General features: G+C 42.8%; 3 protein-coding genes across 4 annotated transcripts; all 3 read left to right on the forward strand.

Annotated features, from left to right (window-relative positions):
* Positions 1 to 4006: 4006 nt before the first annotated feature.
* On the forward strand, positions 4007 to 7647 carry LOC115732623 (MDIS1-interacting receptor like kinase 2-like). The gene is made up of 2 exons (XM_030697381.2): positions 4007 to 6994; positions 7176 to 7647. Exon 1 carries the CDS (start codon positions 4053 to 4055, stop codon positions 6891 to 6893), a length of 2841 nt encoding a protein of 946 aa, XP_030553241.2. The 5' UTR covers positions 4007 to 4052; the 3' UTR covers positions 6894 to 6994; positions 7176 to 7647.
* Positions 7648 to 10217: 2570 nt separating this feature from the next.
* Positions 10218 to 12725, forward strand: LOC115732546 (MDIS1-interacting receptor like kinase 2-like). The gene has a single exon (XM_030663211.2). The coding sequence runs from the start codon at positions 10233 to 10235 to the stop codon at positions 12723 to 12725; it is 2493 nt and encodes an 830-aa protein (XP_030519071.2). The 5' UTR covers positions 10218 to 10232.
* A 99-nt stretch (positions 12726 to 12824) lies between these two features.
* Positions 12825 to 19745, forward strand: LOC115732547 (MDIS1-interacting receptor like kinase 2-like). 2 transcript variants are annotated; one of them, XM_048281596.1, is made up of 2 exons: positions 12825 to 13077; positions 19341 to 19745. In XM_048281596.1, the coding sequence occupies exons 1-2, from the start codon at positions 12837 to 12839 to the stop codon at positions 19733 to 19735; spliced, it is 636 nt and encodes a 211-aa protein (XP_048137553.1). In that variant the 5' UTR covers positions 12825 to 12836; the 3' UTR covers positions 19736 to 19745. The 2 variants fall into 2 exon arrangements, with proteins under 2 accessions (XP_048137553.1, XP_030519072.2); XM_030663212.2 differs by lacking the exon at positions 19341 to 19745 and adding an exon at positions 13209 to 13624.
* The last annotated feature ends 503 nt before the right edge of the window (positions 19746 to 20248 follow it).

The following is a 20248-nucleotide window of genomic DNA, read 5'->3' on the forward strand; positions in this document are numbered from 1 at the left end:
TCATATGCATCGACTAGTGTATGTTCCCACGGAAAGATGATGAGAGATGATTCCAGAGGCCAAGTATTTTCTCATGTTTGGCCTCCTGCTATAAAAATGCTAATTGATAGGCTCATCGATACTTTCAGAAAACCGCAACACATACACAGTTCTAGTTCAAGCAGAGAGATAGGTTGCTGCGATTCCGAACGCCGCCGAGTCATCATTCTCTCTTCGCTTAAAGACGGACGGCTGGCAATCTTGCAAAGTGGTCTTCCAAAAGCTCTTCATATTCAGTCTTGGTGTCATGATCGTTGGAATGGTGCTCACCTTGTTCCCTGGATTTGCTTCAGCTGCCACTCCTGGTTTCCCTCTTGAAGCCGAAGTTGGGAATGCAGAGGAGGCAGCAGAAACTCTGCTGAAATGGAAATCCACTCTCGGCAATCAAAGCCGATCTCTCCTGTCGTCGTGGCAGGACGGGAATGCTTGCTCTAGGAATTGGCTCACCAACAAGTAACGACAGCTTACAATGATCTCTTACCGCATTTTTCTTTTATATCTCGCACTTTTTTCCAAGTTCCAAGCTGGTAAAAGCCAGCACTTTGGAAGTCATCTACTTCAAATATTGAACTAAGATATGCCGCTTGTGAATTCTAGAGCTAGCATACTCGCCAGCCATCACAGAAAAATGCGATGTTTATGGCTTTGGAGTGATAGCGATGGAAGTGATGATGAGAAAACACCTGGAAGATCTCATCTCCATTTCAGGTCCATCATTTTCATCATCGGTGAAGATCGGTTTGGACTTTTTACTCCAGGATATGTTGGATCGACGCCTTCCACCTACTATGGGTAGAGATGCAGAGGACGTGGTGTCAATTATGAAACTGGCATTTGGATGTTTGCAAGTGGATCCCCGGCGTCGGCCAAGCATGAAATGAGTCTCGCTACTACTTCTAGTTCAGGTGCCTCTAGCAAAGCCACTTTCTGAGATCACATTGGGTGAACTAAATAGCTTCGGCTGTTGAGCAGTATACATGAAAGAGAGGAAGCTCAGTAAGCAATATATGAATGAAGTCTGGAATATTTGATTTGAGAGAATGGCGCAATCCTTTCGGAAATGCTGATTGAGACGAATAAGTTCGATATGAATCAATCTTGATACTTTGTCAGAGTTTAAAGTGCTGGCTTGACTTGAAATTACTTGCCAAGATGAGTGAACCCATGATCCGAAAATGGTCGGGTCTTTAGTGCAGTATTTTCCACCCCACCTTCGACTGAGACTGAGAACGTACTAGGCACAGGTATCTGACCATGAAACTCCATTGAGCTCAAACTCAGGTCCGGCATCAGTTCTTTGCAGTCCAAGTAATCAATCGATTGGGCGCGTGGACGACATGATTTTGTCTGTGTCTTGAGGTGTTCGGTTCGGTTTTTTGATAATGATCCGTCTACCACACTAAGAATGGAGGTGTAAGACATAAAGCACGTCGAAGTCTCATCTACTCATGGCAAACCGAAACTCCAGAAAGTGGAGAAGACAGGAAATTCCGAAAGCAGAACTGAAAGACAGACAATTTTTCCGGGTGCTTTTTACCCTCTTCGTGCAAACTCCGGCTGTGAAACCCGACACCGCAGAGTAGTCGGTAGCCACAAAGAACGCTACATCACACAAATAGTTCAAGCACAGAGATAGGAAGTCAAGTCATGACCATTGTGAATGCCCTCCTCACTTTCTTCACTGGCGTTTGCTTCAGCAGCCGCTGATCCATATGAGCTGAAAGATTTTGTGGCTGTTGGCTTATCAGATTTCTCCAGGCAAAATTTGTCACATTTAATCCAAATTTCAATGAAGTTCGAAGATAAAGAAGGCGTACTGATTTAAATACAAGATTGACAGTTGGTTGCCTTGATAATCTCCGTAGTTTAACTATTTTTGATAATGATTAGGGAAATTTTCAATTAATGACACTTGGTTCCTCATTTTCTCAAATAAGGGCTTGAAGTGTCCTCATTGTTTCAAATAAGAGTTTGAAATTGATATTATTTCAAATAAGAACTTGAAATGGCCATATCGGTCTCAAAAGAGGGGCACTTAATAGTTGGGTAGGCGTATTTTTGCCATTTAATTTTAAAAAAATTAATTTTTTTCTTTGTTTATTCTTCTTTGTCTTTTCTAAAAACTTAAAAAATAAATAAACTCGGGCGAGAGGGGCTGCCTCCCGCCCGTGAACGTCGTCCCACCGACCGGTGGCGAGGGCCACAACCCTCTTCCAGATCCGGGTGAGGGTTGCCAACCCTCGTCCGGACTTTGGCCAAGGGCCGCGACCCTACCTAAGACTTGGGAGAGGGTCGCAGCCCTCTCCCAACTCCGGTGAGGGCCAACCGGCCCTCGCCATTGGTCGCTGGAGTCGCCGACGCCGCGCCAACCGTCGTCGCCCCATTGAGAGTCCCTCCCTCTTGTGTCTCCTTTTTTTTTTTTTTTTTGGTATTTTTCTTTTTAGTTTTTCTTTTTTTAATTTATGTATCCATCATTTAAAAAAAAATTGGTCTTGTAATTGATGGGAAGCAAGTTGCTCTTTGCTTTTGAAAAAACATAAACAAAGAGGCCCTGTTTATCCAATTTTGACTTGTTCTCCAGCACTTTTTTTTTTCCGAAAGAAAGATTTTATTAATTAATCAGGATAATTTAACCAAAAAAATTAATCAAGATAATATTTGAGAGATACATAAAATGGTTTCAAACTTCTAGAAAAAAGTAAATAACAGACATCAAATAACATAGCAAATTCTGCGATTAGAAGCACACTATCATCATATGCCATCACAAAATTTCGGCAACCGATCACCAGATTTAGTGATGAGCACACGCCGAGAACACCCGCATTAATAGCAACGGCTTGTGGTGCTCGTCTAGGTTCGACGTCCCCGTTATCATCGCCGAGCAATAACACCAATATCAGCATATTGAAAGAGCACAGATCAAATATATGTAGGGAACTCCCCGATTTATATTTAGATCTAGTTCGGGAGATTAAAATCCCTGAATCTATACCTAAATTTAAACAGGAAGATGAGAGCGGCATAATCTCGAGAGTCCAAGCACAAGAAAGAAACTTGAACCTCAGATCAGCAAAGATAGGTACGCCGGTGGTGTCGGGGAGGAGAGAGGGAGGGTGGCTGAAACCCTAGGGTGGGGGAGGGGAGGGGGAGAGAGAGAAAAGGGTGGGAGTCATCCGAGGGTCTGCGGCACTCATTCACATATATGAAATCCCTACACGAAATTTGATCGCATTAGGATAGACAGAAATGTCATATCAATAATCAACAATCCGCTAGATATGACCAAAATAGATTTAAATATTATTTGCTTCTATTGTTTGGTCGGTAAATATGCATAGGTTCTGAATCAGATTAATTTCCACAAAATTAGTAAGTGATCCGTGCAACATACATGTCTTTTTAACTAGTATAATAAGAAAAAGCAAGTAAAATGGAGTTTTGTGATTGACCCATATCATCGGACTTTAGAAATTGTGTGGGAATAATTTCGAGCTTCTGAGTAATATAATAATACGGTGCAATCGCAGTTCCGACACATTACTAATTGTACGACGAACGGGAGAAAGACAACGCTGGGTGAATACCATAATTGATTGTGCTAGCAATATTGTGAAGATAACTCTCCACGCTACTGATTTTTGGGCCACCGCAGGAATCAAAAGTGCAGAGAGAATTTTCTGATTTCTCTCGGACTTCCTCGCGCACGCTAAGACGGAAGGGAGAGGATGAACGGTTTTGCTCTCGCTCAGAAACAGCATTCTTGATTGTAGAGAAAACTAATTTGTTTACTCCCGTACAATCTCCAAAAACTGTTGCTGAGGTGATCAGCTTGCTGAACGTGGCACACGCTGGTGACCACACGTGCATTTTCCACTAGTATAGTATATGTCCCCACAGAAAGATCACGAGGGATGATTTGCAGGCCACAAGTATTTTCCCATGATAGATTGGCCTCCTGCTAACAGTTCTAGTTCGAGCAGAGAGATAGGTTGCCGCAATCCCGCCGAGTCATGGTTCTCTCTTCGCTTGAAGACGGCCCGCGTTCTCACAAAACCGCCTTCCTCCAAAAGCTCTTCGACTTCGGTCTCGGTGTCCTGATCGTTGGAATGGTGCTCACCTTCTTCCCTGGATTCGCTTCAGCCGCCGCCACCCCTGGTTTCCCTCCTGAAGCCGAAGGTGGGAATGCAGGGGAGGCAGCAGAAACTCTGCTGAAATGGAAATCCGCTCTCGACGATCAAAGCCGATCTCTCCTGTCGTCGTGGCAGGGCGGGGATGCTTGCTCCAGGAACTGGACAGGAGTCACCTGTGACAGTCCAGGAGTCGTCACTGGTCTAAATCTTTCGAGCATGGGCCTGAGAGGTATGCTTGGTGCTCTCAATTTCACCGCTCTTCCTCATCTACTTAACCTGGACCTGTCGAACAACTCCTTTCGGGGCCCTATTCCTTCATCCATCGGAAACCTCTCCAGACTATCCACCCTTAATCTCTCAGTCAACTCTCTCTCCCAGAGCATTCCTTCTACTCTTGGTAGATTGACCAGTCTCAGGCTTTTGTACCTTCGTTACAATCTTCTGAGCGGGCGTATCCCCAAGGAAATATTGACGCTGAACTCCCTTTTGGAGCTTACTCTGTCATTCAACAATCTCACAGGTGCTATTCCGACTTCTATCCGGTTACTGGGGAACCTAACACTTCTGGGCTTGATGGACAACGACCTATCAGGATCGATTCCTCCTGAAATTTGTGCAATGAATTCTTTGTCTTTACTTTATCTTGGTGCGAACAAGTTAACTGGTTCAATTCCCCCTTGCATAGTAAACATGACCAAGCTAACTGAACTTAGCCTCTGGGGAAATTATCTTTCTGGTTCAATTCCAACTTGCATAGTGAACATGACCAACCTAACTCTACTTAGCCTCCAGGAAAATCATCTTTCTGGTTCAATCCCTCAAGAAGTGGGGAAATTGAGATGCCTTATTGCCCTCACTTTGTATGGGAATAATCTCAATGGTTTCATCCCTACATCTGTCGGGAACTTGAGCAACCTAGTAGAACTCTCTCTCGCCTCTAATGATCTTTCGGGACCTATTCCCCAGGAAGTGGGTGACTTGAGAGCTTTGACCCTTCTTGCTTTGTCCAACAATAGTCTCAATGGTTCGATCCCTCCATCAGTTGGGAACTTGGTTAATCTGACCATATTGCTTCTGCATTTCAACAAACTTTCTGGGTTCATTCCTCGTGAACTGAATAATCTTACTAGTTTAGTTGAGTTTACTCTGGCTCGAAATGAACTGACAGGACAGCTTCCAGAAAATGTATGCCTCGGCGGGTCACTGGAAGTCTTTACAGCATTTGACAATCACTTGAATGGTCCAATCCCAAGAAGCTTGAGGAACTGCAGCAGCTTAGTTAGGCTTTGGCTTCAAGGAAATCGACTTAGTGGAAACATCACGGAAGATTTTGGTGTATACCCCATGTTAAAACTCATTGACTTGAGCCTTAATCAACTCTCTGGCGAGCTCTCTTGGACATGGGGACTATGTAGTAGTTTGGAGAGCTTGCGAATATCTGACAACCTTATTTTTGGGGAGATTCCCCCCACGATTGGGAATATGACTCGACTGGGAGTGTTGGACTTATCTTCGAACTACATAACCGGAGGGATTCCTCGTGAATTGGGAAGACTAGTTTCATTGATAGATCTTTCTCTGACTGGTAATAATATCTCAGGTGACATCCCTCATGAGATTGGGCTTTTCTCAAGTCTAGCAAAGCTCAACTTGGCGAGGAACAGTCTGAATGGTCCGATTCCCACACAATTAGGACAATGTAGGAAATTATGGTACTTGAACTTGAGCAGAAACGTGATTCGAGGAAGTATTCCTTCAGAGGTTGGAAATATTCAATTTCTGCAGATTCTCGATTTATCCAGCAACTTCTTGGAGGGAGAAATAGCCCAGGATCTTGGAAAGCTGACTGCATTAGCTGACTTAAATCTCTCTCATAACGGCTTGTCCGGTTCCATTCCACACAGTTTCTACGATATGTTGGGTCTTGCGTCTGTCGACATATCATATAATGAATTGGAGGGGCCACTCCCAGACATTGAGGCCTTTCGCAGGGCTCCATACGCAGCAATTCAGAATAACAAAGATGTATGTGGTGTCGTGGCTGGTCTAAGAGCATGCGCTTCTTCCTCTAACAAGAAAGCCAACCCAGAGAGGGGAAAGAAGCTTGTGGTCGGAATAACTGTGTCAGTTACAGGCACCTTTTTCCTCATTTTTGCTTTCGGGGGGATCTATCTTTTGGCTAGCCGGAAATGCAAGGATGAAAACTGTAATTTGAGGGAGGAACATACTGGAGATCCCTTTGTGGTGTGGAGCTACGATGGAAAATTGGTTTATCAACATATCGTCGAGGCCACAGAAGGTTTCGATCTGAAGTACCGAATTGGAGAGGGTGGATTTGGAGCTGTTTACAAAGCTGAGCTGTCTCCAGATCGAGTCTTCGCAGTGAAGAAGCTACATTCATTAGAAGATGGTGAGGTGATCGGGGTTACCTCTTTGGAGAGGGAGGTAAATTGCCTAGCAAATATATCCCACCGAAACATTGTGAAGCTCTATGGATACTGCCTGCATTCAACCAATTCATTCTTGGTTTACGAGTTCCTCAAGAGAGGAAGCATAAGAGAAATCTTGGGTGATGACGAAGCGGCGATGGAGCTAAACTGGGTCAGGAGGGTAAATGTTATCAGAGGAGTGGCAAACGCAGTTGTCCTACATGCACCACGATTGCTTCCCTGTGTGGATTCACCGAGACTTGACAAGCAACAATGTTCTGTTGGATGCTGATTACGAGGCTCACGTTTCCGACTTCGGTATTGCTAGGCTTCTCAAATCAGATTCATCAAATTGGACTTCTTTGGCTGGTACTCTTGGATACATTGCTCCAGGTACAAGTTCTTGGTCCTATCTTAACTTCTAATTCACATCTTAGTACTGCTAATCAACGTTCATATACATAGCTTTTGCCTCTCTTGTACAATCTCTGCTTTCCAAGCTAGTAAAAGACAGAATTTTTTGTGGTCAGCTACTTCATATATTGAACTAAGATATGCCACCTGTGAATTCTAGAGCTTGCATTCTCGCCGGTAGTCACGGAAAAATGTGATGTTTATGGCTTTGGAGTGCTAGCAATGGAAGTGATTATGGGAAAACATCTGGGGGATCTCATCTACATTTCTGGTCCATCATCTTCATCGCCTGCAAAGATTGGTTTGGACTTTTTACTCCAGGATGTGCTGGACGGCCGCCTCTCGCCTCCCATGGGTAGAGATGCAGAGAACGTGGTGTCGATCGCAAAACTGGCGATTGCATGCTTGCGAGTGGATCCTCGGCATCGGCCAAGCATGAAAAGAGTCTCGCTAGAACTTCCAGTTCAAGTGCCTCTAGCAAAGCCATTTTCTGAGGTCAGGTTGGGTGAACTGAAAAGCTTCTGCTGTTGAGCTGAACACATGAAAGAGATGTACTGTTAAGTAGTCACAAAAGTGAAAGCACCATAAAACAAATGGGAAATTTTAGGAAGCTCCTAGAGAATGTCCAACATGAGCTCTCTTCTGTAGTAGTAATTGATCGATGGTCGCGTGGACGACACTATTCTTCTCTGTCTTGAGGTGTTCAAATGGTTTTTCGATAATGATCACATGAACCCTTATAAGAAAGGAGGTGCAACACATAAAAGCACGTCAAAGTCTCATCTACTGATGTCAAATTGAAACTTCAGAAAGTGGAGAAGAAGGAAATTCTGAAAGCAGAACTGAAAGACAGACGATTTTTCCGGGTGCTTTTTGCCCTCTTTGTGCAAACTCAGGCTATAAAATCCGACGCCGGACACTAGTCGGTACCCATGAAGAACACAACATCACACGAATAGTTCAAGCAGAGAGAGATAGGAAGTCATGACCATTGTAAATGTCCTCCTCAATATCTTCACTGGCCTTGCTTCAGCAGCCACTGATCCATATGCAATTGCAGAGGAAGCAACACAGGCTCTGCTGAAATGGAAATCTAGTTTCAACAGTCGGAGCTGAAAGACTTTGTGGTTGTCCACTTATAAAAATTCTCTCTACCAAACTTCAAGGGATCTGAACGTTAAGGATTACCGTTTTCTTTTACTGTTATAACAAGGTTGTTGGCTTCGTATCAGATTTCTCTAATCAGAATTTTGTCACATTTAATCCAAATTTCAGTGCATCTAAATGTTTTACTAGCTTTCAATTTCTATATAGTTTCCTCTATCGCTGGCGAGGCCTTGCTCATGGCTGGCAAAGGCTGGTGACCTCCATGGGTCCCTCTGGTGACTAGCGGCGGCGGCACCCATCAGCGAGGCCCTGCCATTCTTTGCTTTGTTTTGTTTTGTTTTTTTTCTTTCTTTTTTCCAGTTTTGTCTGTTTAGATACAAGCTTAGACTTTTTTTTTTAGTTTTTTAATCTAATTTAAATAAGATTTTAAGAAGAAAATAGTAAAAAAAATGCCATGCAGGAGAGATAAATTAATTTGAAAATGAACGTCGGCATTTTCCGTTAGACAAACCGACGGTGATAACGGAAAGACTTGATTGCACTAATTTAACAAGTTTTAAGACTTTTAGTGTATTTATATTTATTTTAAGCTTACGAAAAGCGAAGTTTTAGCATGTACTCGACAAAATTTATATGGGCCATTGTTTAAATTTGTTTTGCTCATGAATTATCCGATGGTAACCATCATTGTAGTTGATCTAATAGTAATAGTAAATGAGTCACAAATCTTTTCACGAGATCACAAGTTCGATTCATGTTGTGAGTAAAACTTATGATCCGTCCCTTGTTGTCTAGCTACCACATATCTCATGTGGAGTGACAACTTGGTGACAAGCTCGTCAATCTTGAACTTTCGAGTTGACGGCTGGTATGAAATAGTCATAGCCAAATTTGAATATTTGGTGAAGGATATAAGACTCTTATGATAACGTCAAAAACGGTTGCTACTTGCTAGGATCTCTCAGCCTTCCCTGCCCTGTTCACCCATAAAAATAAGAAAGAATTACTTGATGGTGATTATTCATACACCATAATAGGGGTTATACCAAAGAAAGAAACCGGAACCATCTAACACGGAAAGCACAGGATGTCCCTTCTTTTCAAACACCAAAGTCCAAATAAAGAGTTCTTTTCTGAGAAAAAAAAGGAGAGAGGTGGAAGTCAAAGGTGAAGGAGATGGAATTTCTAGCTGTAGGAAAGAATGACTTATATGGGGACAGAAATACACATTTGAACCACCAATCATCATCGTCATATAGCTATTAAAAGGTGCTCGCGTGAGTGTGCCAAGCGAAATATGTCTCATGTTAGGATATGGTGTAATATGAGAAAATACAAAGAAGTTAATATATAATAGTTAACTTATAACTTATTGGCCAACTGAATATGTTGACAAGCTCGGATTTAGGTTCGTTCTTGCTGACTAGGTGAAGGTATTCTCGGGTTTCTGGTGCGTCGATCCAGCAATAGGTAAGGAATGGATGTTGGCAAATCCAAGGAGCACCAATTCAAAGGATGAGTTAATATCTCATCATAGGACTCTCATGCTGAGTGGAGGATCATAATGTCTTACTCCCTCAAATGGGGGACGAAAATTCAACTTCTGTCTAGATAATAAACCTATCCTCTCATCGGACAACAACGTTTACTCTCTGGAAGATTATGACACTCGAAACTACGGATGGTATTCTCAATCCAAGTTCAAGTTGCAAATGGACCGGAGCTATAACTTGACGCAGGTTTCGCTTGACTTTGGTTGGCTTGCCTTGTCTTGACAGAGCCTAGAAATTATGGCCTCGCTCTAACTAGTGAAACAAATGCACATGTCATGAGTCAGCTTCGGATCAAGACTCCATCTACTGTTTATCGATGACCAAGCTTGAGTAACTTCAGCCACTCTGATTCATATAAGAGGACGAATGAGAAAAAGATAGAAGAACAATGAAGAAGTTGGACTTTACTAACCAAGTGATCAGGGCAAGTCCTATCTTTCTTTTCTTTTCTTTTCTTTCAAAGCTTATGTAGTTCACGGCCAGCTATTTATAATTCAGCATGCTGTTAGGGAAATACCATACACAGTTCTAGTGCAGACGCTCTTATAACCCAAGTCATGGTCACTTCCATAGTTTCGGATAAACCTCCATCTAATTTTGTTTCCTTAAAATTATCGGCCTACATTAGTACAATCGCCAGCATAGTTTTCACCTTATCTCTTGTTCCAGCTTTTGCCTCTCCGGCTTATTTCGGAGCTCAAGCGAGCAATGGAACTGCGAAAAGAGAGGAAGCGCAGTTTCTGCTGGAGTGGAAATCTAGCCTTGACAATTACAATCAAGCTGTTTTATCTTCATGGCGGGGCCACGACCCTTGCACATGGAGAGGGATTGGTTGCGGTAGCTCGGGAAGTGTCTCGGAGCTTAATATCTCGAACATCGGTTTGGGAGGTTCGCTCAGAAAACTTAACTTCACCGCTCCGTTGAATCTAGTTAGCCTCAATCTCTCGGTGAACTCGCTCTGTGGTCCCATTCCTTCGTCTATCGGTAACCTCTCTAAGTTGTCCACTATGTCTATCTTTAACAACTCGCTCTCTAGCACAATCCCTCTTGAAATAAGCAAGTTGAGCAGTCTAAGCATTCTTTACCTTGATGGGAATCATCTCCACGGAACTATCCCGGAAGAAATAGGAATGATGCACTCTCTTTCAAACCTCTCCTTGTATGACAATAATCTCACGAGTCAGATTCCTACTTCAATGCGAAACTTGAGCATCTTAACATTTCTTGCCTTGGGCCAAAACAATCTCATAGGGTCGGTTCCTCGAGAAATTTACACCCTAAGTTCTCTTGCCTTCCTTTCTCTCCGAATAAACAAATTAACCGATTCCATTCCTCTGTCTATAGGAAATCCGAGTAATCTAAACGTCCTTAACTTCCAACAATACTTTCTTTCTGGTCCAATTCCCCGGGAAATAGGAAGGCTGAAACCTCTGTCAAGGCTCACTTTGTCCGGCAATAATTTCAGGGGTCCAATTCCTGTGTCTATAGGAAACTTGACTTCCCTAGCTTTATTAGTCCTCGCTCCCAACAATCTTTCCAACTCCATTCCTGAAGAAGTTGGAACCTTGAGACATCTGAAGGAACTTCGCCTGTCACAAAATAGTCTCAACGGGTCGATCTCGAGATCAATTGGAAAATTGATCAACCCGAGTGTACCGAGTTTGCACTACAACCATCTTTCTGGTTTCATCCCGGATGAAATGAACAATCTTAGAACTCTAAGACATTTCTCCATAGGTGAAAATAACCTAATAGGGCGATTACCGGATAACATTTACCTTGAAGGGTTACTCCAAAATTTTACAGCGCCCAATAACCACTTCGATGGTCCTCTTCCTAAGAGCCCGAAGAATTGCAGTAGCTTATTGAGGATTCGACTTGATGGAAACCAACTCATGGGAAACCTGACGGAAGATTTTGGTGCATATCCCAACTTGAAGTACATTGACTTGAGTCATAACCAATTCTACGGAGAGCTTTGTTCGAAATGGGGCTGTTCCCATAACTTAACAAGCCTAAGAATCTCCAGTAACAACATTTCTGGTGGGATACATCCCTGGATTGGGAATCTGACCCGGTTGAGAGTATTGGACCTCTCATCGAACTATATTACCGGTCGCCTTCCGAGGGAACCGAGAGGATTGACTTCACTTCTTGAGCTTGATCTACGTGATAACAAAATCTCTAGTAATATCCCTCCCGAGATTGGTCATTTTCGCACCGCTATGAAGCTCAACTTAGGGGGCAACAAGTTTGGTGGCTTGATCCCGCCTCAATTAGGACAGTGCAGAAGCTTGTGGATCTTGAATTTGAGCAACAACGAAATTCGAGCCGATACTCCTACGGATATAGGCAATTTGCAGTTTTTGAGTGATCTTGATCTGTCCCATAACTTCTTGGTAGGAAAAATACCACAGAGCATCGGCAAGTTGACAATTTTGGAAGTGTTGAATTTATCCCAAAACAGCCTCTCCGGCTTCATACCCCAAACTTTCAACAATATGTTGGGATTGGTATCTCTGAATATATCCCACAACTACTTGGAGGATCCAATCCCAAACATCGAAGCCTTCCGTGATGCTCCATACAGCGCAGTAGCAAGCAATAAAGCCGGGTTGTGTGGTGTCGTGGCTGGTTTGAAGAACTGCTCCGAGAGGGCTTATAGTGAGAAAGGAAATAAGTTTATGATTCTAGTCATTCTCTTAATAGTCAGCTTCATCCTCCTCACATCTTTATTCACCGGAGTGATTCTTCTAGCTTGCCAAAGGGTCAAAAGCACGGAACAAGACTTATTGGAAGCACAAGTGCGAGGAGATGCTTTTGCAATATGGGGCTACGACGGAAAAATGGTGTATGAAAACATTATTAAAGCCACGGAAGGATTCAATTCCAAGTACTATGTGGGAGAGGGAGGATACGGAGTCATATACAAAGCCAAGCTATCTGCTAATCAAGCTTTTGCCGTGAAGAAAATTCATGCGTCGCAAGAGGATGACATTTTCGGGTCAATGTCACTAGAGTGGGAGGTCAATGCATTGGCAAATATATGACACCGTAACATCGTCGAGCTCTATGGATATTGCTTCCATCCGAGACACTCGTTTTTGGTGTACGAGTTCATGGAAAGATGAAGCTTGAGAAGGGCCTTGATCGACGACGAGATGGCGACGGAGTTTGATTGGGCTAGGAGGGCCGGCTCGATCAAAGGGGTGGCGAATGCGTTGTCTTACATGCACCGCGATTGCTCTCCACCGTGGATTCATAGTGACATCACCGGCAACAACGTGCTTCTGGATGGTGATTATGAAGCTCATGTTTCTAATTTTGGCACAGCAAGGCTTCTCAAGCCAGATTCATCTAATTGGACTTTAGTGGTCGGTACACTTGGATATATAGCACCAGGTGTGCATGTGCTTGCCCATTTGGTAATATGTTCAGCTATCCGTAAGCTTGGCTGAATTTTTTGTCATGAATTGATTTGTATTGCTAAAGATTACCGGATAACAACTTAATGCTTCTCTTATATATTGCAGAGTTAGCATATTCATCAGCAGATTCTGAAAAATGCGATGTTTATAGCTTCGGAATAGTTGCATTGGAAGTACTTATGGGAAAGCATCCTAGTGATCTCGTCTCGAGCTCGTGCCAACCATTGACATTGTCGATACAATTCGACTCGGGAACATTCCCGCAAGATGTGCTGGACCGACACCTCTCACTTCCTCTGGACAAAGACACGCGGGACGTGGTTTCGATTGCTAAACCGGCACTTGCATGCTTGCGAGTCAATCCTCATCATCGACCCACCACGCGAAAAGTTTGTCGAGGGCTTTCAATTCAAGCGCCTCTAGGGAAGCCATTCTCGGATGTCGGGTTGAGTGAGCTGAATGGCGTCCATGGTTGAGGTAGCTGAACATATGAGGAAGTGATTGACGGGAAAAGAGCTGAATGGTTTCCTGTCTGTACATATTCACATCAATGCACCTTTTCCTTTTAAGTGCTATAATGGAAGTGCCAATGCATTAGTTATTTTCACAAACAACTTCTCATCCACCCTATTCAACTCCGCATCGCCTTTCTTGCAGTTGAGCCCAATACACGTAAGGAAAGATTCGATAGATAGTTGATAAGTTGAGTTTATTGGTAATCCAATTGAGCCCATGTTCATTTAGAAATTTGAATTATCGAGTATGAATCAACTAGGCATTATCAATACCGATATCCAATGTGGGACTTCTTTTGTCTTCTGCACTACTCAAATGTGCACACAAGAAACAATAGTAGAGGTAAGAAGATTAATTTACAACTCTGTGCGGGTTCTTCCGGGGTGCTTAATAGGAGACGCTTGTTTAAGAAAACTACTAGATTTAAAGTATTGGCTTATGAATATTAGCATAAAAAACGATGCGGCACGATAGTATTGACTGATTAACCAAGTATATCACATCTTGCGCTCCCAACTTTGCTTGCTTAAATCATGAACACGGCATTACTTAATGTTAACTCGCCAAGCCATTGTCCTGTAGATTGATGCGTGCACCATAAGTCCGTCTTCGGCAAAAGGATACTTCAAGTATCAATATTTATGTACGATACTCACTTTAATGCCAATATTTTTTTTAGATCACTTAAGTGCCAACTTTTTCGAAAAACGATAAATTAAGTGCCAACTCCGGTGAGGTCACCGGAATTTGCCGTTGGCACTAAAGTGATCATTTTTTTTTTCTAATTTGGCATTAAAGTGATCGTTTTTTGGATAACTTAAGTGTCAATTTTTTTGAAAAACGATTATTTAAGTGCAAACTCCGGTAAGATCGTTGAAATTTCTTGCCGTTGGCACTAAAGTGGTCATTTTTTTTTTGATTTGGCATTTAAGTGATCCAAAAAAAAAAATATTGGTATCAAAGTGAGCGCCGTATACAAATATTGACACTTGAGATGTCCTAATGCCGTCTATCTTCAATAAAATTTCGTGGCCAACCTAGTCATGGGTAGACAAGTTGAGCAAAGATTTGTTGTTGTGTGTCGGCAAGATTTTTCAAAAAGACCATCATTTTCCATGTCGAGGTCTTTGGGATGAATGTTCCAAGATGATGATAATCATATGCATCGGCGAGTATATGTCCCCACAGAAATATAGTGAGGGATGATTGCCAAAGGCCACAAGTATTTTCCCGTGATAGATTGGCCTCCTACTATAGAATGCTCATCCAACGGCTAGTTAATACAATCGAAAACTGCAAGGTCCCCTGGCCTTTCCCGCCATGTTCACCCATTAAAATCAAATTACTTGATGGTGATGATTCACACACGATAATATGGGTTATACCAAAGAAAGAAGCTGCAACCGTCTAGCACGTAAAGCATAGAAAATGCCCTTTTTTTTTTCAAACACCCAAAATTCAAAGAAAGAGTTCTTTATTGAAGAAAAAAAATAAAAATAAAAATAAAAAAGAGAAAGAGGTGGATGTCAAAGGTGAAGGAGATGGACTTTCTAGCCGTAGAGAAGAATTTACTTATATGGGGACAGAAATGCACATTTGAACCAACAATCGTTATCATCCTCCCTTCGAAGAACGGCCCATCTATAGCTGTTAAAAGGTGCTTTCGCGACCGTGCTAAGCAAAAGAAGTCTCGGGTTAGGATTCGGTGTAACACAGAGAAGTTAATATGTCTTAATTAACCGATTAGCTAACTGAATATGCTGTTGGCGAGCTCGGATTTAGGTTTGTTCTTGCTGATCTCGCGAAGGTATTCTCGGGTTATTGGTGCGTCGATCCAAGAATAGCTAAGGAATGGATGTTAGAGAATACAAGGAGGACTAATTCAAAGGAAGAGTTGATATCTCATCGGAGACTCTTATGCTGAGTGGACCATAATGTCTTAATCCCCGACACGGGGAATGAAAATTCAACTTCTGTCTAGATGATAAACCTGTCCTTTCCTCAGACAACAACGTTCACTCTCCGGAAGATTACGACACTCGAACTACGCATGCTTCTGCCTCGTTAGAGGCTCTGCGTTAATGTCGGGCACTAAATAGGAGGGCCCCTCCGGTTTTGAAATTATATTGCTATTCTCGATCCAAGTTCAAGTTGCAAATGGATTGGAGCCCAAACTTGACACTGGTATCGCTCGTCTTCGATTGGCTTGCCTTGTCTTGACGGAGTCTAGAAACTATGGCATGCTCTAACTAGTGAAGCAAATGCACATTCCAGGTGGTTGGACATGATGCTGATGGTTCATGAATGAGTCGGCTTCTGATCAAGGCCCCATCTAGAGATCCAAATTTTATAGATGACCAAGCTTGAGCGACTTCAGCCAATCCGATTCATATAAGAGGACGAATGAGAAAAAGACAGAAGAAAATGAAGAAGTTGGACTTTTCTAACCAATTAATCGGGACAAGTCCTATCTTTTCATGACCGTTCGAAAGACAAGCTGGAAAGAAGCATACCATGCATGCTTTTTTCTTCAAGGCTTATGTAGTTCGAGTCCAGTTATAAATAATTCAGCAAGTAGCTGAAGAAATATCATACAAAGTTTTGGTGCATACACTCTTGTTACCCAAGTCATGGTCTCTTCCATAGTTCCAGATAAACCTCAATCTAATTTTGTTTCCTTAAAGTTATTGGCCTACATCAGTATCATCGCCGACTTAGTTTTCACCTTATCTCTTGTTCCGGCTTTCGCTTCTCCGGCTTATTTCGGTGCTCAAGCGAGCAAAGGAACCGCCGAAAGAGAGGAAGCACATGCTCTCTTGGAGTGGAAATCTAGTCTTGACGGATATAGTCAAGGTGCTTTATCTTCATGGCGAGGCCATGACCCTTGCTTATGGAGAGGGCTTGGTTGTAGTAGCTCGAGAAGCGTCTCGGAGCTTAATCTCTCTGACATGGGTTTGGGAGGTTCGCTCAGCAAACTTAACTTCACCGCTCCGTGGAATCTAGTTAGCCTCAATCTCTCGGTGAACTCGCTCCGTGGTCCCATTCCTTCGTCTATCGGTAACCTCTCTAAGTTGTCCACTCTGTCTATCTTTAACAACTCGCTCTACGGCACAATCCCTCTTGAAATAAGCAAGTTGAGCAGTCTAAGCATTCTTTACCTTGACGGGAATCATCTCCACGGAACTATCCCGGAAGAAATAGGAATGATGCACTCTCTTTCGAACCTCTCCTTGTATGACAATAATCTCACGAAGTCGATTCCTACTTCAATGCGAAACTTGAGCATCTTAACATTTCTTGCCTTGGGCCAAAACAATCTCGTAGGGTCGGTTCCTCGAGAAATTTACACCCTACGTTCTCTTACCTTTCTTTCTCTCCGAATAAACAAATTAACCGGTTCCATTCCTCTGTCTATAGGAAATCTGAGTAATCTCCACGTCCTTAACTTCCAACAAAACTTTCTTTACGGTCCAATTCCCCGGGAAATAGGAAGGCTGAAACCTCTGTCAAGGCTCACTTTGTCCGGCAATAATTTCAGGGGTCCAATTCCTGTGTCTATAGGAAACTTGACTTCCCTAGCTTTATTAGTCCTCGCTTTGAACAATCTTTCCAGCTCCATTCCTGAAGAAGTTGGAACCTTGAGACATCTGAAGGAACTTCGCCTGTCGGAAAACGGTCTCAACGGGTCAATCCCGAGATCAATTGGAAAATTGGTCAACTTGAGTGTACTAAGTTTGCACTATAACCGTCTTTCCGGTTTCATCCCGGATGAAATGAACAATCTTAGAACTCTAAGACATTTCTCCATAGGTGACAATAATCTAACAGGGAGACTACCGGATAAAATTTGCCTTGGAGGGTTACTCGAAAATTTTACAGCGCCAAATAATCACTTTGATGGTCCTCTTCCTAAGAGCCCGAAGAATTGCAGTAGCTTATTGAGGATTCGGCTTGATGGGAACCGACTCACGGGAAACCCGACAGAAGATTTTGGTGCATATCCCAACTTGAAGTACATTGACTTGAGTCATAACAAATTCTACGGTGGACTTTCTTCGAAATGGGGCTGTTCCCATAACTTAACAAGCCTAAGAATCTCCAGTAACAACATTTTCGGTGGGATGCATCCCATGATTGGGAATATGACCCAGCTGAGAGTATTAGATCTCTCATCGAACTATATTACCAGTCGGCTTCCGAGGGAATTGAGAGGATTGACTTCACCGCTTGAACTTGATCTAGGTGATAACAAAATATCCGGTAATATCCCTCCCGAGATTGGTCATTTGTCTACACTGCAGAAGCTCAACTTAGGGAGCAACAAGTTTGGTGGCTCGATCCCTCCGCAGATTAGGATGGTGCGAAGCTTGTGGATCTTGAATTTGAGCAACAATGAAATTCGAGCCAGTATTCCTTCGGAGATAGGCAATTTGCGGTTTTTGAGTGATCTCGATCTGTCCCATAACTTCTTGGCGGGAAAAATACCACAGAGCATCGGAAAGTTGACGATTTTGGAAGTGTTGAATTTATCCCAAAACAGCCTCTGCGGCGTCATACCCCAAAGTTTCGACAATATGTTGGGATTGGTATCTGTGAATATATCCCACAACTACCTGGAGGGTCCAATCCCAAACATCAAAGCCTTTCGTTATGCTCCATACGGCTAAGTAGCAAGCAATAAAGCCGAGTTGTGTGGTGTCGTGGCTGGTTTGAAGAAATGCTCTGGGAGGACTTATAGTGAGAAAGGAAACAAGTTTATGATTCTAGTCATTCTCTTAATAGTCAGCTTCATCCTCCTCACATCTTTATTCGTGGGAGCGATTCTTCTAGCCTGCCAAAGGCACAAAAGCGCAGAACAAGACTCATTGGAAGCACAAGTGCGAGGAGATGCTTTTGCGATATGGGGCTATGACGGAAACATGGCGTATGAAAACATTGTCAAAGCCACGGAAGGATTCGATTCCAAGTACTATGTGGGAGAGGGAGCATATGGAGTTGTATACAAAGCCAAGCTATCTGCTAATCAAGTGTTTGCCGTGAAGAAAATCCACGCTTCGCAACAGGATGACATTTTCGGGTTAATGTCACTGAAGCGGGAGGCCTCTGCATTGGCAAATATACGACACCGTAACATTGTTGAGCTCTATGGATACTGCTTCCATCCGAGACACTCATTCTTGGTGTATGAATTCATAGAAAGAGGAAGCTTGAGAAGGACCTTGAGCAATGACGAGATGGCGACGGAGTTTGATTGGGCTAGGAGGGCGAGGGCGATCAAAGGGGTGGCGAATGCATTGTCTTACATGCACCACGATTTCTCTCCTCCATGGATTCATAGAGACATCACCAGCTGTCGAATATCTAAATTCGATCATATAACGTGCAAGGTAATGGTGATTATGAAGCTCATGTTTCTGATTTTGGCACATCGCTTTTCTCACCCAAGGCTTCGCCCTAAACATATAGGGCGAAACCCTATGGAAATTCAAAATTGCCCACATAGCCTAAAATATTGGATTTTTCCATTGACCTTCTATAACACTTGGATATATAGCACCAAGTGTGTGTGAGCTTGCCTCACAATCTGGTAATATGTAATACAAGACATCGGATGGTGATTATAAAGCTCATGTTTCGTTTGGCTCAATTCTTTTACATGAATTGGATTATATTGCTTAAGATTACCAAATAACAACTTAATGCTCATCTTATTTATTGCAGAGTTAGCATATTCTGCAGTCACAGAAAAATGCGATGTGTATAGCTTTGGAATAATTGCATTGGAAGTAATCATGGGACGGCATCCGGGTGATCTCGTCTCCAGCTCATGTCAATCATCAACATCGTCGGTACAATTCAACTCGGGAACACTACTGCAAGATGTGCTGGACCGGCGCCTCCCGCTTCCTCCGGACAAGGACGCGGAGAACGTGGCCTCAATTGCTAAACTCGCACTCGCATGTGTGGAAGCCGATCCTCATTGTCGGCCCGCCATGCGAAAAGTTTGTCAAGGACTTTCAATTCAAGTGCCTCTAGTGAAGCCATTCTCGGATGTCGGGTTGAGGGAGCTGAATGGTGTGCCAACTTTTGAGGTACCCGAACATTTGAGGGAGTGATTGACAAGAAGAGAGCCGGATGATTTCGTGTCCGTACATGTTCAAGTAAAACTCAGTTTCTCTTTTCGAGTGCTATAGAATATGGAAGTGCTAATGCATTAATTATTTTCATAGACAACTTCTCATCCACCCTACTCAACTCCGCATCGCCCTTCTTGCTAGAATAATATTGGGAAAGCACCAGAAAAGGCCAATGCCGGGAACATTTGATAGATAGTTCATAAGTTGAGCTTATTGATAATCCAGTTGAGCCCACATTCATTTAGAAATTTGAATTATCGAGTATGAATCGACTATGTATTATCAAAACCGATATCCAATATGGGACTTTTTTTTCTCTCTTCCACACTACTCAAATGTGAACACAAGAAACAATAATAGAGTTTTTTTTTTTTTTTGTTTGGTCGAACTATAGTAGAGTTAAAGAAACTTAATTTACAACTTTCTAGCGGTTCTTCTTGGGTGCTTGACACGCTTGTTTAAGAAAACTACTAGATTTGAAGTATTGGCTTA

Source organism: Rhodamnia argentea, chromosome 1, assembly GCF_020921035.1.
Source record: "Rhodamnia argentea isolate NSW1041297 chromosome 1, ASM2092103v1, whole genome shotgun sequence".
NCBI lineage: Eukaryota > Viridiplantae > Streptophyta > Magnoliopsida > Myrtales > Myrtaceae > Rhodamnia > Rhodamnia argentea.

Excerpts from the sequence above, each read along its gene's own strand:
- LOC115732623 (XM_030697381.2), top strand. The coding sequence starts at position 4,053 with ATGGTTCTCTCTTCGCTTGAAGACGGCCCGCGTTCTCACAAAACCGCC.
- LOC115732546 (XM_030663211.2), top strand. The coding sequence starts at position 10,233 with ATGGTCACTTCCATAGTTTCGGATAAACCTCCATCTAATTTTGTTTCC.
- LOC115732547 (XM_048281596.1), top strand. The coding sequence starts at position 12,837 with ATGGCGACGGAGTTTGATTGGGCTAGGAGGGCCGGCTCGATCAAAGGG. Across the intron at positions 13,078-19,340 it reads ACTTGGATATATAGCACCAG|AGTTAGCATATTCTGCAGTC; the intron begins GTGTGCATGTGC and ends TATTTATTGCAG.